Consider the following 22,878-nt stretch of genomic DNA (forward strand, 5'->3'; position numbering starts at 1 on the left):
CCTGTCTCCCCCCACTACTGCCACCACCCTGTCTCCTCCCACTACTGCCACCCACTCTGTCTCCCCCCACTACTGCCACCCACCCTCTCTCCCCCACTACTGCCACCTGCCCTATCTCCCCCCAACCTGTCTTTCCCCCACTACTGTCAACTAACCTGTCTCCCCTACTGTTCACCACCCTGTGCCCCCCCACCCTCTTCCACCTCAGCACTGCTTGGGGACAATATTACCCACAGACAGTACCTCTGGCAGCCCCCGCTACAGCAATAGTGCCACCACCCTGTCTCCCCCCCTGACATCTCAGAACTTCTTGGGGATTCTTGGTACTGGTGGTAACAGTCCTTCATCTGCAGATGGAAGCAAGCTGGGCAGTAAGGAGGCAGAAGCTGCTTCTGGTTCCATGGACCCTGGTCATGTAGGATTGGGAGTCAGTAAGATTATGTAACAGTCACCATCTTACAGGCAGCCGGTGAAGGGAGCAGAGAATGGGTGTTATGTGGCAGGAAGGGGCTGGTTAGGTAACAGCCTGGCTGCAGCATTTTGTACAAGCTACAAGCGGTGCAATTCTTTTGCTGGGAGACCCAGGTAGAGGATATTGCAGTAGTCTATGTGTGATGATACAAGTGTATGTATGACTGTAGGTAGATCTTCTGAGGGAATAAAGTGCTGGAGTCTGGCTATGTTCCTCAGATGAGGATCTGATTGTGGATGATACCTGATATCTAAGTGTCACTCCACCATCCAGGACACCAAGATTCCACATGATCAGCATTTTGTAACTCTGAACCCACAAGCATAAGTCTGGTTGGTAGGCAAAGCTGAGCTGTAGCCCTGCCCTTTGTTGGTGAGCTTCTACAATAAGGACCTGTTTCACCAGGACTGAGTCACAGCCAACTGGCATCACCCACACCTGGAGCTCAGCTAGACAACCATTTAGGATTGGTACTGGGTTCTCAGTATCCGGAGCAAAAGACAAGTCATCTACATAGCAGTGGTAGATGAGGGCATGACATCTGATTATATCACCCGGTTGTAGCATGTATATTGCAAAACGCATAGGATAAGAACCTTGAAGAACAATGCATGGCAATGTTAAGTATACTCCAGAAGAGTAAAATGGTTTCCAAGTGATGTCTATTGTGCTGATTTATTTCACAGAGGATGGAAATGGCCTATCACCTGTGTGATTTCGCTGATGTGTAACAAGTTGTGATTTCTGTGTAAAACATTTCACACACTCAGAGCAAGAAAACGACTTCTCACCTGTGTGACTGCTCTCATGTTTAATAAGATCTGATTTGTGTGCAGAACATTTCCCACACTGAAAACATGGAAATGGCTTCTCACCTGTGACTTTGCTGATGTGTAACAAGTTGTGATTTCCGTATAAAACATTTCCCACACTCAGAGCAAGAAAATGGCTTCTCACCTGTGTGACTTCTCTGATGTATAACAAGATCTGATTTGTGTGCAAAACATTTCCCACACTCAGAACATGGAAATGGCTTCTCGTCTGTGTGACTTCTGTGATGTTCAACAAGTGCTGATTTCCGTGCAAAACATTTCCCACACTCAGAACATGAAAATGGCCTCTCACCTGTGTGACTTCTCTGATGTGTAACAAGATGCGATTTGTTTGTAAAACATTTCCTACACTCAGAACATGGAAATGGCTTCTCTCCTGTGTGACTTCTCTGATGTATAACAAGTTGTGTTTTCTGAATAAAACATTTTCCACACTCAGAACATTGAAATGGCTTCTCACCTGTGTGACTTCTTTGATGTGTAACAAGATGTGATTTGTGTTGAAAACATTTCCCACACTCAGAACATGGAAATGGATTCTCCCCTGTGTGACTTCGCAGATGTATAACAAGTAGTGATTTCCAGGAAAAACATTTCCCGCACTCAGAGCAAGAAAACGGCTTCTCACCTGTGTGACTTCTCTGATGTTTAACAAGATCTGATTTGAATGCAAAACATTTCCCACACTCAGAACATGGAAATGGCTTCGCACCTGTGTGACTTCTGTGATGTTTAACAAGTTCTGATTTCTGTGCAAAACATTTCCCACACTCAGAACATGGAAATGGCTTCTCACCTGTGTGACTTTTCTGATGTATAACAAGTTCTGATTTCTGTGCAAAACATTTCCCACACTCAGAACATGGAAATGGCTTCTCACCTGTGTGACTTTGCTGATGTCTAACAAGATGTGATTTCCGTGCAAAACATTTCCCACACTCAGAACATGGAAATGGCTTCTCACCTGTGTGAATTTGCTGGTGTGTAACCAGATGTGATTTCCATGCAAAACATTTCTTACACTCAGAACATGGAAATAGCTTCTCACCTGTGTGTCTTCTCTGATGTGTAACAAGAGCTGATTTGTATGTAAAACATTTCCCACACTCAGAACATGGAAATGACCTCTCACCTGCCTTAGCTGGCTGATGGGTAATACGCTTTGTGTTCTGTGTAAAACATTTGGCATCTATAGAACATGGAAACACTGTATCTACTGTTAGAGCTGTAACAGATGCACCAATATCAGAGTGATCAGGAGAACATTTCCCAGGATCAGGGGGATCAGCTGATAGAGCTGGATGTATAATTGGGGCAATGCGGTTTGCTCCTGGAGATTCCTGTATACTGTCATTATCTCTTATTTCACAATCCGGGGATAACATTAGATGTCCTTCTGAGATATTCCTGCTTGTGTGTCCCCCTGCTGGAAATAAAATACATTATGGAAATGTGTCATTTTCTGTAATAATATTAATCTTGTAAACAATAGGAGAAGACGACTCTCTGGGACACTTAAGTGTAAATGAGTGTGTATAATAAAACAGAACTTTTAATGAAAGCTTTATAATATTATGTCTCAGACTATCATTGTGCCCTACTGAGAACACTCACAATAACAAATGTAATATAATAATAAGACTTAGATATATCTCTCTCTTGTACTAGCAACTAACCATGAAGTATAAAATAAGATTTTACTTACCGGTAAATCTATTTCTCGTAGTCCGTAGTGGATGCTGGGGATTCCGTAAGGACCATGGGGATAGACGGGCTCCGCAGGAGACATGGGCACAATAAGAAAGAATTTAGGTTCTGGTGTGCACTGGCTCCTCCCTCTATGCCCCTCCTCCAGACCTCAGTTAGAGAAACTGTGCCCAGAAGAGCTGACAGTACAAGGAAAGGATTTTGATAATCCAGGGCAAGATTCATACCAGCCACACCAATCACACCGTATAACACGTGATAACAACCAGTTAACAGTATGACAAAAAACAGAGCATCAGGTCAAACCCAGATGCAACCATAACTCAACCCTTATTGAAACAATAACTATATTGAAGAAAAGTCCGTACTTGGGACGGGCGCCCAGCATCCACTACGGACTACGAGAAATAGATTTACCGGTAAGTAAAATCTTATTTTCTCTAACGTCCTAGTGGATACTGGGGACTCTGTAAGGACCATGGGGATTATACCAAAGCTCCCAAATGGGCGGGAGAGTGCAGATAACTCTGCAGCACCGATTGAGCAAACAAAAGGTCCTGCTCCGCCAGGGTATCAAACTTGTAGAACTTTGCAAAAGTGTTTGAACCTGACCAAGTAGCCGCTCGGCAAAGTTGTAATGCCGAGACCCCTTGGGCAGCCGCCCAAGAAGAGCCCACCTTCCTGGTGGAATGGGCCTTAACTGATTTTGGCAGCGGTAATCCAGCCGCCAAATGAGCCTGCTGAATCATGTCACAAATCCAGCGAGCAATAGTTTGCTTTGATGCAGGAGCACCCAGCTTGTTGGATGCATACAGGATAAACAACGACTCTGTTTTCCTGACCCTAGCCGTTCTGGCTACATAAAGCTTCAAAGCCCTGACCACATAAAGCAACTCGGAATCCTCCAAGTCACTAGTAGCCACAGGCACGACAATAGGTTGATTTATATGAAAAGATGAAACCACTTTTGGCAGAAATTTTGGACGGGTCTGCAATTCTGCTCTATCCATATGGAAAACCAGATAGGGGCTTTTATGTGACAAAGCCGCCAACTCTGACACGCGCCTGGCCGAAGCCAAGGCTAATAGCATGACCACCTTCCACGTGAGATATTTCAACTCCACCGTTTTAAGTGGTTCAAACCAGTGGGATTTCAAGAAGCCTAACACCACGTTAAGATCCCAAGGTGACACTGGAGGCACAAAAGGAGGCTGAATATGCAGCACTACCTTTACAAATGTCTGGACTTCCGGTAGAGAAGCCAATTCCTTTTGAAAGAAAATGGATAGGGCCGAAATCTGGACTTTAATGGAGCCCAATTTTAGGCCCAAATTCACTCCGGACTGTAGGAAGTGAAGGAAATGGCCCAGCTGGAATTCCTCCGTAGGAGCATTCCTGGCCTCATACCAAGAAACATTTTCGCCATATTCTGTGATAATGTTTAGATGTCACGTCCTTCCTAGCCTTTATCAGCGTAGGAATGACCTCATCCGGAATGCCCTTTTCACCTAGGATCCGGCGTTCAACCGCCATGTCGTCAAACGCAGCCGCGGTAAGTCTTGGAACAGACAGGGCCCCTGTTGCAACAGATCCTGTCTTAGAGGAAGAGGCCACGGGTCCTCTGTGAGCATTTCCAGCAGATCCGCATACCACGTCCTTCGTGGCCAATCTGGAACAATGAGAATTGTTCTCACTCCTCTTTTTCTTATTATTCTCAACACCTTGGGTATGAGAGGAAGAGGAGGAAACACATAGACCGACTGGAACACCCACGGTGTCACCAGGGCGTCTACAGCTACGAGGGTCTTTTGATCTGGCGCAATACCTCTGTAGCTTTTTGTTGAGGCGGGACGCCATCATGTCTATCTGGGGCAGTCCCCACTGACTTGCAATCTGTGCGAAGTCCTCCTTATGAAGTCCCTACTCTCTCGGGTGGAGGTCGTGTCTGCTGAGGAAGTCTGCTTCCCAGCTGTCCACTCCTGGGATGAACACCGCTGACAGTGCGCTTACGTGATTCTCCGCCAACCGAAGAATTCTGGAGGCTTCCGCCATCGCCACTCTGCTCCTTGTGCCGCCTTGTCGGTTTACATGCGCTACTGCGGTGATGTTGTCCGACTGAATCAGAACCGGTTGGTCGCGAAGCAAGTTCTCCGCTTGATGCAGAGCGTTGTATATGGCCCTTAGTTCCAGGATGTTGATGTGAAGGCAAGTCTCTTGACTTGACCACAGCCCTTGGAAATTTCTTCCCTGTGTGACTGCTCTCCACCCTCGGAGGCTTACGTCCGTGGTCACCAGGACCTAGTCTTGAATGCCGAATCTGCGGCCCTCCAGAAGGTGAGCACTCTGCAGCCACCACAGGGGAGACACCCTGGCCCTGGGGGATAGGGTGATTAACCGATGCATCTGAAGATGCGATCCAGACCACTTGTCCAGTAAGTCCCATTGAAAGGTCCTCGCATGGAACCTGCCGAATGGAATGGCCTCGTATGATGCCACCATCTTTCCCAGGACTCGAATGCATTGATGCACTGACACCTGTTTTGTTTTTTTTTTGTTTTTTTTAAATTCAATGTGTTTTTATTTGATTTTCTGGCAAACATACATGACATAACATTAACAATACAAGAATAAAAAAAAATAAAAAAGGAAATGAGAGAAACCAAAGCATGTGCTCTGTGTATTCGTTATTGTTTCAACGGTTATTGTAAAGAGCTACATACCAACATAAACATATAACGAGAGTTGCAGACAACTACCTTATAACCGCACTAGGCATCATTAGTACATCACATCAGGTCATACAGTAGTATTATATAAATTGATCAGAAACCAACATAGGCTATCAGTGGGGAGAGGCATGAGTATATTGGCACCATGGTGACGATAGCCACCTATCCCATATCTTGTAATATTTTACCGGGGCTTTCCTAGAAATGTAAACAAATTTTTCGTGGGACGCAACCGAATTCACTAGTGGTATCCATTTATTAACGTCGGGGCCAGCAGCTGCCATCCATGAGCGTGCTATCAGTACCTTTGCCAGAGCACATAGGTTAAGAGTATATCTTCTGGAATGGGCATCCAATATTTCCTCGTCTATGACCCCGAGGGTACACACAAGGGGAGTAAACACATCTAGGGGGATTCCCGTAGCGGCTATAATCTGTATCACCTCCCGCCAGAAGTCCTGCACCACCGGGCAGGTCCATAATAGATGCCAGAAGGTACCGTCAAGAGAGGCACACTTCGGGCATCTAGAGTCGCTCCGTCCCCCCATATTGACAAGGCGTCTGGGAGTGATGTAAACTCTGTGTAATATAAACAGGTGTATCTGTTGAAAACGGGCCGATGTGGTAGCTGCGCGCGCAGCCCCCAGGGCTTCCTCCCATATTTCCAGGGAGATCGGTCCCACATCCACCTCCCACTTGGCTTTAAGGTGTAAGAGACTGTTAGAATGATGGGCACCGAGCAGAGCGGAGTAGAGAGCGGAGATAGACCCCTTTCCTAGGCTATCGGTCAGGAGCAGGTGGGCCGGAGACTTCCGAAGGAGAGGCGGAGCAGCCCCAAACTGAGACGTGCAAGCATGGCGAAGCTGAATATATCTGTAATAGTGGGATGCGGGTATATTAAACTCAGTTTGCATTTGTCCAAAGGAAATGAATGTACCCGAGGAATATAAGTGATTAATGGAGTAAACCCCCCAGCGTCCCCACACCGAACCTACATGTAGGGGTGTAAAGTGTGTGAGAGCCCGAGTGTGCATCAATGGGGTGTCAGGATCCCATCCCTCTCCTCCTAACATGGAATGTATCTGTCTCCAAACCATAATCGCTTGTTTGACCAACGGCATCTTTAGGAGTGCTACATTATCACTAAGTAGGAGCTGAAGGGGTGTCAGATTTATGTTAAGCGCTAGTAAGACGTTAGAGATTAAAAGGTCCCTGGACGGATCAGATACCCAAGGAATTAGGTGGAACAGCTGAGCTGCTAAGTAATAAAATCTAAGTTTCGGGAGAGCCAGACCACCCGAGTCCCGGGGCCTAGTTAAGGTATCCAGTCCAATCCGAGCCCTACGGTTAGACCACACCAGTGAAGACAAGATACCATCTATGATACCAAATAGTTTCTGGGGGAGGTAGACGGGGGAATGTTGGAGGACATATAGCATTTTAGGTAATACCACCATTTTAATTAGATTTATCCTACCCGTAACTGTAAGTGGCAGTTTACTCCACACCCTGACACGAGACCGTAGATAGTCTATTTGTGGGTGTATATTCAGCTCAATAAATTGCGTGGACTGATTAGTAACCCATACCCCCAGGTATTTGAAAGAGTCCACCCAGCGAAGCGGCAGGCCCCCGGGGGGGCAGACAGGACAGGGGCCTCTTAGCGGAAGGACACAGGACTTGTCCCAATTGATGGACAAACCAGAGAATCCCCCAAATGTGACAATCATATCCAGAATATGAGGCATATTAGCAGAATAATCAGGTACAAACAACAATATGTCGTCTGCATAAAGAGCAATTTTGTCTGTCCTGCCACCCAACCGGAGGCCCACCACCCGCGGGGAAGATCTAACAATGCCGGCCAGAGGCTCTATTGCTAGAGCAAATAAGATCGGGGACAGGGGACAGCCCTGCCTCGTCCCTCTCTGTAAGGAGAAAGAGGAGAAAATGTGGCCGTTAACTGATACCCTAGCCTGGGGTGCAGAATAAAGCAACTGGACCCACTTTTTAAAAATAGGTCCGAACCCAAATCTGTCCAACGTCCCCCACAAGAAGCCCCACTCCACAGAATCAAATGCCTTAGCTGCATCCAGGGAGACTATAGCTGAGGAGCAGGGCCCCTTGCGAGGGGCCTGGAGATGCGTGTAAAGTCTACGCAGATTAGGTAAAGTGGACCGGCCCGGCATGAACCCTGATTGATCTTCGTGTATCAGTTGTAGAATCACCTCACTGAGCCTTGTTGCTAGAATTTTAGCTAAAATCTTAATGTCAGTTGTTAGCAAGGAGATCGGGCGGTAAGATTCGACCCGTGTTGGGTCCTTATCTGGCTTAAGGAGGACTATAATTAGGGCCTCAGCCATAGAGTCAGGCAGCCGACCCTGTACGAACAGAGTATTATATAAAGTAAGGAGTTTAGGGCCATAAAAGGATAAGTGCTTTTTATAAAGTTCCAAGGGAACTCCATCAAGGCCCGGGGTCTTCCCTCCAGGAAATTAGTTAATCGCTGATTCCACCTCAGTCAGTGTCAAGGGGGAGTCCAGAAAAGCTGTAGCGTCTTGGGACAGCCTGGGTAATGAAATATCAGCCAGATACGCCTCTATTTCGGTCTCGGAGTGGGTAAGCCTAGAGCTGTACAGTCGTCTATAGTAATCTGCAAAGACCCCCACAATATCAGGCGTGTTAGAATGAGTAGTATTGTCATTGGTACAAATTACCGGCACCGTGTTAGATGCTCTATCCGCACCCGCCAACACTGCCATGAAGCTACCAGGCCTATCGCCCGTTGCGTAGTACGTGTGTTGAGCATAGAGTAGGCGGTATTTAGCCTTCTCAGCCAAACATTCACGCCATCAGCCTGCGCAAGCAGCCACCTCTCCCTCGTAGTATCCAGACCATCAGTCATATACTGCAGCTCCAGCTTCCTACATCCTGCTTCCAGGTTACTCTCATCCCGGGCATAGCCAGATTTCAAAGCTGCCACTCTCTTGATCAAGGTGCCACGGACATGTGCCTTAAAGGCATCCCATAGTATTGTGTCAGACACCGAACCTTGATTTTCTCGCAAAAAGACCTCCCATATCTCCTCCAACTCCGCACCGGTGCCCATCTGGGTCAGCCAAAAGGGATTAAACCTCCAAAACCGTGCCCCCCTAACATCTCCCATATCTAGACTAAGGATTACCGGGGAATGGTCTGATATGCCCCTAGTAGCATAGTGAACATCAATCACCCGCGGCAGCAGGCCCCTAGAGGCGAGGGCCAGATCTATCCTGGAAAAGGATGAGTAGGTAGGAGAAAAACATGTATACTGTCGTGTACCAGGATGACGAGCCCTCCACGCATCGACCAAGCCCAGACTGTCCACCAGTAGCGCAAAGTCCCTCCTCCGCATCACAGGAGCATCAGGGGACCTTCTAGTTCGATCTAGAGCATGGTCGAGGACATTATTAAAGTCTCCAAGACAGACTATTGCAACATTCGGATGCATCGCGATAAACTCAGCTGCCTTCCTAAGAACCGCCGGGGAATAAGGGGGTGGTATATAAACAGCCAGGATAAGTACAGACATAGCATAAACTTGGCATTTTATAAAGACATATCTGCCCCACTGGTCCAGCTGGACCCGATCGAGGACAAACGAGACCGACCTTCTAACTAGGATTGACACACCCCGTGAATGTGTCGTGTGGGTGGAGTGGTAAGCCCATCCCACCCACGGTTTCTTAAGAGCAAGTACTTTTGCCCCCACTAAGTGGGTCTCCATGAGGCAAATAATATCTGCAGCATATTGTTTCACATGTCGAAGCACTAATGAACGCTTGACATTATCGTTTAGCCCCCGGACATTCCAGGATAATAATTTGAGTTGGTTAGAGGCCATAAGTCAGGACAAAACACAAGATATGGTCGGTCCCGCGTATCCCCGCCAGACCCTCTACTTCAAAACTAGATGCAGTAGTAAAAATCAATAAACCCATAGCGTCTGCAACACATACAAGAAATGAAAAAAAGAAAACAAACAACAAAATACGTTCCCTCCCATCCTGCCCCCCCCCCCCCCCCCCCACCCTGTATACCCTCCCGAACTGAGGCATACCTTCCCCCATTAACCTGTTCCCTTACAACAAAGAGAAAAAACAAAAATTAGCCTAACATGTGAGGGCAATGAGTAAAATGACCCAAAGACAAAAAGCGTAGGTCCCCCTCCCTCAACTAGAAAAGGTGAGGGGATCCCACCCCGAGCCCTAAACTGAGACATCAACAAAATCAGAAAGTAAACTTGGCAGGAGCAATGCAGTGTTAGCCGAGTAATGCACTGCGATATGGATAACAGTAAGAAGTACCAGCCTAGACTTAGGACTTTACATCACACATTAAGGATCAGGAGCAAGCGCCCGTCTGGCCGGGGCCCATCGATCCAGCCACAGAGCAGCGTCCCGAGGTGTAGCAAAAAATCTTGATTCTCCGTCCGCCACTACCCTCAGCCTAGATGGGAACAGCATTGCATACTGTAGATTGAGTTCCCTGAGGCGTCTTTTAATCGGAACAAATTGTGCACGCTCCTTTTGTACCTCCAGCGCAAAGTCCGGAAACACTGAAATTTTGGAGCCATTCCACATCAGGAAGAAGAATGGCGTGAAGGAGTCAGCGCCAAGAGAATTTTTCAGCCAAGATTCCACGAACTGCTCAGGGGAGCTGCCCTCCTCTTTTTCCGGGAGCCCCACAAAACGGATGTTATTCCTTCTCAGTCTGCCTTCCATGTCTAGCATAGCGGGGGGAGTTTATCCTCCAGCGTGGATGTTCGTGTCTCGACCTCACCGACCCGCTCTCTAATCTTTTGGATATCGTGGTGGATTATGGTCAGGTCGGCTTGTACTTGGCCTATCTTATCGGAGAGACGGGATTCGCTAGCCGCCAGGGCTTCCAACACTTTATGCAGCACATCATCTGAGGCATCGCCGGAGGATGTCGAGTGGCTGGGGGACCCCGGTGTCGGGGCGTCTCCACCCCCATCCGACGCCGCCGCGCGCCCTCTGGGGGTATGCGAGTATTGTGCGAGCCGGGCCGCAGCTGATTTATGATGATTCTTCACCATTTTGTAGATGTCGTATAGTAGTGCAGAATCAGTACATCAGAGAGTATCAATCAGCAACCCAGAGGTTATGTGGTTCAGAATGACAGTGAAGTATGCACACACTGGAAACAGCAGAACACAGTCTCAGCTCCTCAGACCACTATATATAGCAGTTCAGTGCCTTTCCTCAGAAGCATGCAGGGGAGACCACTGAGGAGGATACCCGACCCCTATAGTATATGGGCTTCTCAGCCCAGGGCTATGTAGCACTCAGGCAGCACAGAAGATATGAGGGGGGGTTGAGGGTATCACGGTTTACTGCAGCACTGGAGGGAGCAAGGAGAATGGTGTACAGGGACCAGCAGTCAAGTACCTTATTCCCCCAGGTGAGGGGGGGGGACGCGGGTAGTACAGCACACAGCAGCTGGAAGGAGTATTGCAGGCTCCGGCAGGGTCACTAATCCGTTCCCCGTGTGTTCAGCTCCAGCACAGCGCGTTCTCCAGGGGCCGCGACAGAGAGACGGGACCGGAAGTCACGGCGCCATTTTAGATGCAGAGGGAGGCCAGAAAGGAGAAACTTCGGCGCTCCGAGTCTCCTCAGTCCGTGCCCGTCCGGCGGCTCCCGACGGTCTCCCAGCTGCCCCAGACCTTCCCCTGTCCGCCAAGGTAATTTGGGCTCGGGGGGTCCACTGAGGATGTCAAAATGGATATACGGGAGCGGAGAGCACTCACGCCGAGCTGCTACTCCATGTCCCGTTAGGCCACGCCCCACCTGTTTTGGTTTTAATAGGTTCCTGACCAGTGTCATGAGTTCCTGAGCTTTCTCCATCGGGAGATAAACCCTTTTCTGGTCTGTGTCCAGAATCATGCCCAGGAAAGACAATCGAGTCGTAGGAACCAACTGCGACTTTGGAATATTTAGAATCCAACCGTGTTGATGTAACACCTCCAGAGACAGTGATTTGCTGCTCAGCAACTGCTCTCTCGATCTCGCTTTTATGAGGAGATCGTCCAAGTACGGGATAATCGTGACCCCTTGCTTCCTCAGGAGTACCATCATTATTTCTGCCATTACCTTGGTAAATATTCTCGGTGCCGTGGAGAGACCAAACGGCAACGTCTGAAATTGGTAATGACAATCCTGTACCACAAATCTGAAGTACGCCCGATGAGTTGGATAAATGGGGACATGCAGGTATGCATCCTTTATGTCCAGAGACACCATAAAATCCCCCCCTTCCAGGCTTGCGATGACTGCTCTCAGCGATTCCATCTTGAACTTGAACCTTTTCAGGTACATGTTCAGGGATCTTAAATTCAATATGGGTCTGACCGAACCGTCCGATTTCGAAACTACAAACATGGTCGAATAATAACCACTTCCTTGTTGTAGGAGGGGAACTTTCACCACCACCTGCTGAAGATACAATTTGTGAATTGCAGTTAACACTATTTCTCTGTCGTGGGGGGAAGCTGGTAGGGCCGATTTGAGGTATCGTTGAGGGGGCATCTCTTCGAATTCCAGCTTGTATCCCTGAGACACAATTTCTATTGCCCAGGGATCCACCTGGGAGTGAACCCACTCGTGGCTGAAATTTCGAAGACGTGCCCCCACCGGGCCTAGCTCCGCCTGTGGAGCCCCAGCTTCATGCGGTGGATTTTGTAGAGGCTGGGGAGGACTTCTGTTCCTGAGAACTAGCTGTGTTGTGCAGCTTCTTTCCTCTGCCCCTGCCTCTGGCAAGAAAGGACGCACCTCGGACTTTCTTGTTCCTTTGTGAACGAAAGGACTGCATTTGATAATGCGGTTCTCTCTTAGGCTGTGCGGGAATGTAAGACAAAAAATTTGACTTTCCAGCTGTAGCTGTAGAGACCAGGTCCGAGAGACCCTCCCCGAACAATTCCTCACCCTTGTAAGGTAAACCCTCCATATGTCTTTTTGAGTCGGCATCACCTGTCCATTGCCGAGTCCACAGGATCCTTCGGGCAGAAATCAACATTGCATTTATTCTAGAACCCAGTTGACTAATGTCTCTTTGAGCATCCCTCATATATAGGACAGCGTCTTTAATATGCCCCAGGGTCAACAATATAGTATCCTTGTCTAAGGTATCAATTTCCTCAGTTAAGGTATCCGTCCATGCCGCTACAGCACTACACACCCAGGCCGACGCGATCGCCGGCCTTAGTAAGGTACCTGAATGTGTATAAATGGACTTCAGGGTAATCTCCTGTTTGCAATCCGCAGCATCTTTGAGAGTAGCCGTATCCTGTGACGGCAGGGCTACCTTCTTGGATAAGCGTGTTAAAGCTTTGTCTACCCTAGGGGAGGTTTCCCAGCGTAACCTGTCCGTTGACGGGAAAGGATACGCCATAAGAATCCTTCTGGAAATCTGCAGGTTTTATCTGGTGATTCCCAAGCCTTTTCACATAACTCATTCAGCTCGTGTGAGGGGGGAAGGGTTACCTCTGGCTTCCTTTCCCCATACATATGCACCCTCTTGTTAGGGACTTGGGTTTCCTCTGTGATGTGCAATACATCCTTAATTGCTATAATCCTATAACGGATGGATTTAGCCAACCTTTGCTGTAACTTTGCATCATCAAATTGACACTGGAGTCAGAATCCATGTCAGTATCTGTGTCAACAATTTGGGATAGTAGGCACTTTTGAGACCCTGACGGCCTCTGCGACATAGGATCAGGCACGGGTTGGGGCCCTGACTGTCCCGAGGCTTCAGCCTTGTCTAACCTTTTATGCAAGGAATTAACATTATCATTTAAAACCTTCCACACATCCATCCAATCAGGTGTCGGTGCCGTCGGCGGAGACACCACAGTAATTTGTTTCTGCTCTGCTTTCACATCAGGCATGTAGACACAAGCGTACCGACACACCATACACACAAGGAATGTCCTTTCCAAAGACAGTTCCCGCACGAGGTCCTTTGGAGAGACAGAGTTTGCCAGCACACACCCCAGCGCTATCAAACCCAGGAATAACACAGTAACTTAATGTTAACCCAGTAGCTGCTGTTAATATTGTTTTTGCGCCTAATTATGTGCCCCCCTCTCTTTTTTACCCTCTTCTACCGTGTGTCTGCAGGGGAGAGCCTGGGGAGCTTCCTCTCAGCGGAGCTGTGGAGAAAAAAAAAGGTGCTGGTGAGTGCTGAGGGAAAAGCCCCGCCCCCTCGGTGGCGGGCATCTGTCCCGCTTAAATATACAATTTTTGGTGGGGGCTCATACATATATACAGTGCCTAGCTGTATTTATGCTTAACTTTGCCAAAAGAGGTCCCAAATGCTGCCCAGGGCGCCCCCACCCCGCGCCCTGCACCCTTACAATGACCGGAGTATGTGTAGGTGTGTGGAGCAATGGCACACAGCTGCAGTGCTGTGCGTTACCTCAGTGAAGATCACAGAGTCTTCTGCCGCCTGTGAAGTCTTCTTGCTTCTCAGACTCACCCGGCTTCTGTCTTCCGGTTCTGCGAGGGGGACGGCGGTGCGGCTCTGGGACCGGACGGCGAGGGTGAGATCCTGCTTACCGATCCATCTGGAGCTAATGGTGTCCAGTAGCCTAAGAAGCAGGAACTAGCTTCAGAGAGTAGGGCAGTTTCTGTGCAGCTTTTTCCTTCTTCCCTTGTGCAGAAAAGGAAGCGCCTTTGGCCCCCTTGCTTTTCTGAAGCCGAAAGGACTGTACCTGATAATCCAGTGCTTTCTTAGGCTGTGAGGAAACCTGAGGTAAAAAAATTTCTTCCCAGCTGTTGCTGTGGATACGAGGTCCCAGAGACCATCCCCAAACAATTCTTCACCCTTATAAGGCAGAATCTCCATATGCCTTTTAAAGTCAGCATCACCTGTCCACTGCTGGGTCTCTAATACCCTCCTGGCAGAATGGACCTTGCATTAATTCTGGATACCAGCCGGCAAATATCCCTCTGTGCATCCTTCATATATAAGACTACGTCTTTAATATGCTCTATGTTATCCAAATATTATCCCTGTCTAGGGTATTAATATTATCTGACAGGGTATCAGACCACCCATACTGAGGCAATTGCAGGTCTCAGTATAATACCTGAGTGTGTATATACAGACTTCAGGATAGCCTCCTGCTTTTTATCAACAGGTACCTTCAAAGTGGCCGTATCCTAAAACGGTAGTGCCACCTTTTATGACAAGCATGTGTGCGCCTTATCCACCCTAGGGAATGTCTCCCAACGTAACTTATCCTCTGGCGGGAAAGGGTACGCCAGCAGTAACTTTTTAGAAATGACCAGTTTCTTATCGGGGGAACCCACGCTTCTTCACACACTTCATTCATTCATCTGATGGGGGAAGAAAACACTGGCTGCTTTTTCTCCCCAAACATAAAACCCCTTTTATGTGGTACTTGGGTTAATGTCAGAAATGTGTAACATTTTATTTTTTATTGCCGAGATCATGCAACGGATGTTCCTAGTGGATTGTGTATATGTCTCAACCTCGTCGACCCTGGAATCAGACTCCGTGTCGACATCCGTGTCTGCCATCTGAGGTAACGGGCGTTTTTTGAGCCCCTGATGGCCTTTGAGACGCCTGGGCAGGCGCAGGCTGAGAAGCCGGCTGTCCCACAGCTGTTACGTCATCCAGCCTTTTATGTAAGGAGTTGACACTGTCGGTTAATACCTTCCACCTATCCATCCACTCTGGTGTCGGCCCCACAGGGGGCGACATCACATTTATCGGCATCTGCTCCGCCTCCACGTAACCTTCCTCATCCAACATGTCGACACAGCCGTACCGACACACCGCACACACACAGGGAATGCTCTGACTGAGGACAGGACCCCACAAAGTCCTTTGGGGAGACAGAGAGAGAGTATGCCAGCACACACCAGAGAGCTATATAATGCAGGGATTAGCACTATAACTGAGTGATTTTTTCCCTAATAGATGCTTGTATACACAAATTGCGCCTAAATTTAGTGCCCCCCCTCTCTTTTTAACCCTTTGAGCCTGAAAACTACAGGGGAGAGCCTGGGGAGCTGTCTTCCAGCTGCACTGTGAAGAGAAAATGGCGCCAGTGTGCTGAGGGAGATAGCTCCGCCCCTTTTTCGCATACTTTTCTCCCGCTTTTTTATGGAATCTGTCAGGGGTATTTATCACATATATAGCCTCTGGGGCTATATATTGTGATTATTTGCCAGCCAAAGTGTGTAATATTGCTGCTCAGGGCGCCCCCCCCCCAGCGCCCTGCACCCTCAGTGACCGGAGTGTGAAGTGTGTATGAGGAGCAATGGCGCACAGCTGCAGTGCTGTGCGCTACCTTGGTGAAGACTGAAGTCTTCTGCCGCCGATTTTCCGGACCTCTTCTTGCTTCTGGCTCTGTAAGGGGGACAGCGGCGCGGCTCCGGGACCGAACATCAAGGACGGGTCCTGCGGTTGATCCCTCTGGAGCTAATGGTGTCCAGTAGCCTAAGAAGCCCAAGCTAGCTGCAAGCAGGTAGGTTCGCTTCTTCTCCCCTTAGTCCCTCGTTGCAGTGAGCCTGTTGCCAGCAGGTCTCACCGTAAAATAAAAAACCTAAAATATACTTTCTTTCTAGGAGCTCAGGAGAGCCCCTAGTGTGCATCCAGCTCGGCCGGGCATAAAAATCTAACTGAGGTCTGAAGGAGGGTCATGGTGGGAGGAGCCAGTGCACACCAGGTAGTCCTAAAGCTTTCTTTAGTTGTGCCCAGTCTCCTGCGGAGCCGCTATTCCCCATGGTCCTTACGAAGTTCCCAGCATCCACTAGGACGTCAGAGAAATAGGGGCTGATGGCTCCTGATGTATGAGATACACCAGAGAGTGTGGGGAGGAGACTGGTCAGATCTCTGGGCTGGTAACACACAGTGACATGATGTGAGGGGGACAGCAGGAGTATAATAGGGGCTGATGGCTCCTGATGTATGAGATACACCAGAGAGTGTGGAGAGGAGACTGGTCAGATCTCTGGGCTGGTAACACAGTGACATGATGTGAGGGGGAGAGCAGGAGTATAATAGGGGCTGATGGCTCCTGATGTATGAGATACACCAGAGAGTGTGGGGAGGAGACTGGTCAGATCTCTGGGCTGGTAACACACAGTGACATGATGTAAGGAGAGCAGGAGTATAATAGTGGCTGATGGCTCCTGATGTATGAGATACACCAGAGAGTGTGGGGAGGAGACTGGTCAGATCTCTGGGCTAGTAACACACAGTGACATGATGTGAGGGGGAGAGCAGGAGTATAATAGGGGCTGATGGCTCCTTATGTATGATATACACCAGAGAGTGTGGGGAGGAGACTGGTCACATCTCTGGGCTGGTAACACATTGACATGATGTGAGGAGGAGAGCAGGAGTATAATAGGGGCTGATGTCTCCTGATGTATGAGATACACCAGAGAGTGTGGGGAGGAGACTGGTCAGATCTCTGGGCTGGTAACACACAGTGACATGATGTGAGGGGCAGAGCAGGAGTATAATAGGGGCTGATGGCTCCTGATGTATGATATACACCAGAGAGTGTGGGGAGGAGACTGGTCTTTAGATGTGCCCAGTCTCCTGCGGAGCCGCTATTCCCCATGGTCCTTACGGAGTCCCCAGCATCCACTTAGGACGTTAGAGAAAAGAGATTGCTGTAGTGACTGAGCAGGGAGAATATGTGACTCTTTTCTGTAATAAGTGTTTATTTCTCACCTGTGCTGATATCTGTAGGGATCTCCTCCTCCTTACACTGCTGATCACCCCTCACATACGTCTCTTCTTCTCCCTCTATATCTTCTGCCTTCATATCGGTCACATACGTCTCTTCTTCTTCCTCTATATCGTCTGTTTTAATATCAGACAGACGTTCTACCTAAAAAACAAACAAACACTATAATGACATTTGCATACAGTCAGATTAAACTGAGGTGAAACAGTATAATATCAGTGTATAAGACACACAGCTCCTCTACAGATCATATAGTGACAGACACTTTGGTATATTGGGGAGACCCTAAATCCCACCTACCTGATCCTCCTGTGGGATCCTGTGATTCTCCTCTGTACAATCCTGGGAATACAGAGGACGGGGACATCTCTCTGGGGTATCTCTGTTACTGGGTCCATCTGTAGGAGACACACAATGACTGAGTACAGTGTATATATGTGATTATCAGATGATGTGTGTATATAGGGGGCCCCCATACCTGCTCTCCCCTGTACAATACATGACAGTTTCCTCTTACCCAGTGATATGAGGGGCCGGTGATTCTCCATCATCACGTCCTTGTACAGACCGCTGTGTTCCTCTATATACTCCCCCTCCTGCATGGAGACATAGACAGTGACATCCTGACACCTTATAGGAACCTGACACACACAGTGATACAGTCATCACCCAGACACATCCCCTGGTGTTACTGTATAATGTCCCATTCCCAGCAGTCACCTCTCCAGTCATCACCCAGACACATCCCCTGGTGTTACTGTATAATGTCCCATTCCCAGCAGTCACCTCTCCAGTCATCACCCAGACACGTCCCCTGGTGTTACTGTATAATGTCCAATTCCCAGCAGTCACCTCTCCAGTCATCACCCAGACACATCCCTTGGGGTTACTGTATAATGTCCCATTCCCATCGGTCACCTCTCCAGTCATCACCCAGACACATCCCCTGGTGTTACTGTATAATGTCCCATTCCCAGCAGTCACCTCTCCAGTCATCACCCAGACACATCCCTTGGTGTTACTGTATAATGTCCCATTCCCATCGGTCACCTCTCCAGTCATCACCCAGACACATCCCCTGGTGTTACTGTATGATGTCCCATTCCCAGCAGTCACCTCTCCAGTCATCACCCAGACACGTCCCCCGGTGTTACTGTATAATACCCCATCCCCAGCAGTCACCTCTCCAGTCATCACCCAGACACATCCCCTGGTGTTACTGTATAATGTCCCATTCCCAGCAGTCACCTCTCCAGTCATCACCCAGACACATCCCTTGGTGTTACTGTATAATGTCCCATTCCCATCGGTCACCTCTCCAGTCATCACCCAGACACATCCCCTGGTGTTACTGTATGATGTCCCATTCCCAGCAGTCACCTCTCCAGTCATCACCCAGACACGTCCCCCGGTGTTACTGTATAATACCCCATCCCCAGCAGTCACCTCTCCAGTCATCACCCAGACACATCCCCTGGTGTTACTGTATAATGCCCCATTCCCAGCAGTCACCTCTCCAGTCATCACCCAGACACATCCCTTGGTGTTACTGTATAATGTCCCATTCCCATCGGTCACCTCTCCAGTCATCACCCAGACACGTCCCCTGATGTTACTGTATAATGTCCCATTCCCAGCAGTCACCTCCCCAGTGATCACCCAGACACATCCCCTGGTGTTACTGTATAATGTCCCATTCCCAGCAGTCACCGCTTCAGTCACCACCCAGACACGACCCCTGGTGTTACTGTATAATGTCCCATTCCCAGAAGTCACCTCTCCAGTCATCACCCAGACACATCCCCTGGTGTTACTGTATAATGCCCCATTCCCAGCAGTCACCTCTCCAGTCATCACCCAGACACATCCCCCGGTGTTACTGTATAATGCCCCATTCCCAGCAGTCATCTCTCCAGTCATCACCCAGACACATCCCCTGGTGTTACTGTATAATGCCCCATTCCCAGCAGTCACCTCTCCAGTCATCACCCAGACACGTCCCCTGGTGTTACTGTATAATGTCCCATTCCCAGCAGTCACCGCTTCAGTCACCACCCAGACACGACCCCTGGTGTTACTGTATAATGTCCCATTCCCAGCAGTCACCTCTCCAGTCATCACCCAGACACATTCCCTGGTGTTACTGTATAATGTCCCATTCCCAGCAGTCACCTCTCCAGTCATCACCCAGACACATCCCCTGGTGTTACTGTATAATGCCCCATTCCCAGCAGTCACCTCTCCAGTCATCACCCAGACATGTCCCCTGATGTTACTGTATAATGTCCCATTCCCAGCAGTCACCTCCCCAGTGATCACCCAGACACATCCCCCGGTGTTACTGTATAATGTCCCATTCCCAGCAGTCACCGCTTCAGTCACCACCCAGACACGACCCCTGGTGTTACTGTATAATGTCCTATTCCCAGCAGTCATCTCTCCAGTCATCACCCAGATACGTCCCCCAGTGTTACTGTATAATGCCCCATTCCCAGCAGTCACCTCTCCAGTCACCACCCAGACACGTCCCCTGGTGTTACTGTATAATGTCCCATTCCCAGCAGTCACCGCTCCAGTCATCACCCAGACACATCCCCTGGTGTTACTGTATAATGTCCCATTCCCAGCAGTCACCTCTCCAGTCATCACCAAGACACGTCCCCTGGTGTTACTGTATAATGTACCATTCCCAGCAGTCACATCCCCAGTCATCACCCGGACACGTCCCCTGGTGTTACTGTATAATGTCCCATTCCCAGCAGTCACCTCTCCAGTCATCACCGAGACACATCCCCTGGTGTTACTGTATAATGTCCCATTCCCAGCAGTCACCTCTCCAGTCATCACCCAGACACATCCCCTGGTGTTACTGTACAATGTCCCATTCCCAACAGTCACCTCTCCAGTCATCACCCAGACACATCCCCTGGTGTTACTGTATAATGCCCCATTCCCAGCAGTCACCTCTCCAGTCATCACCCAGACACGCCCCCTGGAGTTACTATATAATGTCCAATTCCCAGCAGTCACCGCTCCAGTCATCACCCAGACACATCCCCTGGTGTTACTGTATAATGCCCCATTCCCAGCAGTCACCTCTCCAGTCACCACCCAGACACGTCCCCTGGTGTTACTGTATAATGTCCCATTCCCAGCAGTCACCGCTCCAGTCATCACCGAGACACATCCCCTGGTGTTACTGTATAATGCCCCATTCCCAGCAGTCACCTCTCCAGTCATCACCCAGACACGCCCCCTGGAGTTACTGTATAATGTCCCATTCCCAGCAGTCACCGCTCCAGTCATCACCCAGACACATCCCCTGGTGTTACTGTATAATTTCCCATTCCCAGCAGTCACCTCTCCAGTCATCACCCAGACACGTCCCCCGGTGTTACTGTATAATGCCCCATTCCCAGCAGTCACCTCTCCAGTCATCACCCAGACACGCCCCCTGGAGTTACTGTATAATGCCCCATTCCCAGCAGTCACCTCTCCAGTCATCACCCAGACACGTCCCCTGGTGTTACTGTATAATGCCCCATTCCCAGCAGTCACCTCTCCAGTCATCACCCAGACACACACCCTGGTGTTACTGTATAATGTCCCATTCCCAGCAGTCACCTCTCCAGTCATCACCCAGACACATCCCCTGGTGTTACTGTATAATGTCCCATTCCCGGCAGTCACCTCTCCAGTCATCACCCAGACACGTCCCCTGGTGTTACTGTATAATGCCCCATTCCCAGCAGTCACCTCTCCAGTCATCACCCAGACACATCCCCTGGTGTTACTGTATAATGTCCCATTCCCAGCAGTCACCTCTCCAGTCATCACCCAGACACATCCCCTGGTGTTACTGTATAATGCCTCATTCCCAGCAGTCACCTCTCCTGTCATCACCCAGACACATCCCCCGGTGTTACTGTATAATGTCCCATTCCCAGCAGTCACCTCTCCAGTCAGCAGCTGAATGATTTTGTTGGCGAGTTCCAGGATCTTCTGGTCACTGTGCCTCTCATGTATCAGTGAGTGAGGTGGAGGCACCGTGATGGGGCTCTGGGTTCTGCTCAGTCCTCCTGACACACCGGGATGGCTGCTGGGTGTCTCACAATCACCAGATGTCTTCTACACTACTGTGCAACCCAGCGAAATGGGGGAGACATCAAAATCACTGTGACACTCCCAGATCCCCTCCCCTCCCCTGTCATGTCCCTGTATTATTACTGTAGATAGAGCTAACAGACCAGGATGACATAGAAGCGGAAGACTGCGCACGGATAAGAGGGTTGGGAGGACAATTGGCTGGGGTTGGTATAGAAGTGGGCCTTGAGAGAAGTTTTGTAGAGAGGTGGAGAGTGAGATGGGGAGAGCACGTGTAAAATAGGTAGGACTGGGAGGAGGTAATCAGTTGGCAGGAGAGGCGACGCGAGAGTGTAGGAGAGAGGAGGTCAGAGATGCAAGAGGGAGAAGAGTGAACGTGAGAAGCTTGAATTGTATTCTGAATGTGAAGGGGAGCCAATGAAGGTCCTGCATGAGAGGGGAGGTGGATGTAGTACGTTTGGTGAGGAAGATGAGATGGGCAGCAGCATTGAGGATAGATTGGAGTGGAGAGAGGCGTATGTCAGAAATGCCAGAAAGGAGATTACAGTAGTCCAATCTGGAGATGACCAGTGAGTGGATGAGGGTCTTAGTAGCATTCTGGGTGAGAAAGGGTCTGAGCATGAAAATGTTTTTGAGATGGAAATGGCAGTACTGTGAGAGGTGCTGAATGTGTCGTGTGAAGGAGAGGTAGGAGACAAGGATTACTCCAAGACAGCGCACTTGGGGGCTAGAGGAGATAGTGGTGCTATCAATAGATAATTAAATTGTGGGAGGAGAAGTTATGCGGGATGGAGGGAAGATGATCAGCTCAGCGTTAGACATAAGTTTAAGAAAGAGCTGAGACATTCAGGAAGAGATAGCAGAGTGACAGTTGGAGATACGAGGACAGCGGGGGAGAGGTCCGGGGAGGAAAGGTAGATTTGAGTATCATTAGCACAGAGATGATATTGTAAGTCTTGTAAGTCAAGAGCTAAAAGAGCTCACCTAAAGAGGATGTGTAGAGAGAGAAAAGGAGAGGTCCAGAACAGAAGCTTGGGGACATTGACTGCTAGAGGAAGTTGGGGGGGGTGGGGGGAGAAGGAGACGGAAGGAACCGGCAGAAACGTAGGAGGACAACCAGGAGAGGGCAGTATCACGCAGCCCAAGGGAGTATATAGGATTTAATAAACCTACCGGTAAATCCTTTTCTTGTAGTCCATAAGGGATATTGGGGACAGAATTAGTACAATGGGGTATAGACAG

At 49.1% G+C, this 22,878-nt stretch overlaps 1 protein-coding gene across 1 annotated transcript; it reads right to left on the bottom strand.

The window, feature by feature from the left end:
• Positions 1–1,268: 1,268 nt before the first annotated feature.
• On the bottom strand, positions 1,269–21,665 carry LOC135040800 (zinc finger protein OZF-like). The gene is made up of 5 exons (XM_063954863.1): positions 21,487–21,665; positions 18,050–18,128; positions 17,829–17,930; positions 17,517–17,672; positions 1,269–2,731 (listed from the first exon to the last, which is right to left on the bottom strand). Exons 2-5 carry the CDS (start codon positions 18,081–18,083, stop codon positions 1,344–1,346), a joined length of 1,680 nt encoding a protein of 559 aa, XP_063810933.1. The 5' UTR covers positions 18,084–18,128; positions 21,487–21,665; the 3' UTR covers positions 1,269–1,343.
• Between the last annotated feature and the right edge of the window lie 1,213 nt (positions 21,666–22,878).

Source organism: Pseudophryne corroboree, unplaced genomic scaffold, assembly GCF_028390025.1.
Source record: "Pseudophryne corroboree isolate aPseCor3 unplaced genomic scaffold, aPseCor3.hap2 scaffold_763, whole genome shotgun sequence".
Lineage (NCBI taxonomy): Eukaryota > Metazoa > Chordata > Amphibia > Anura > Myobatrachidae > Pseudophryne > Pseudophryne corroboree.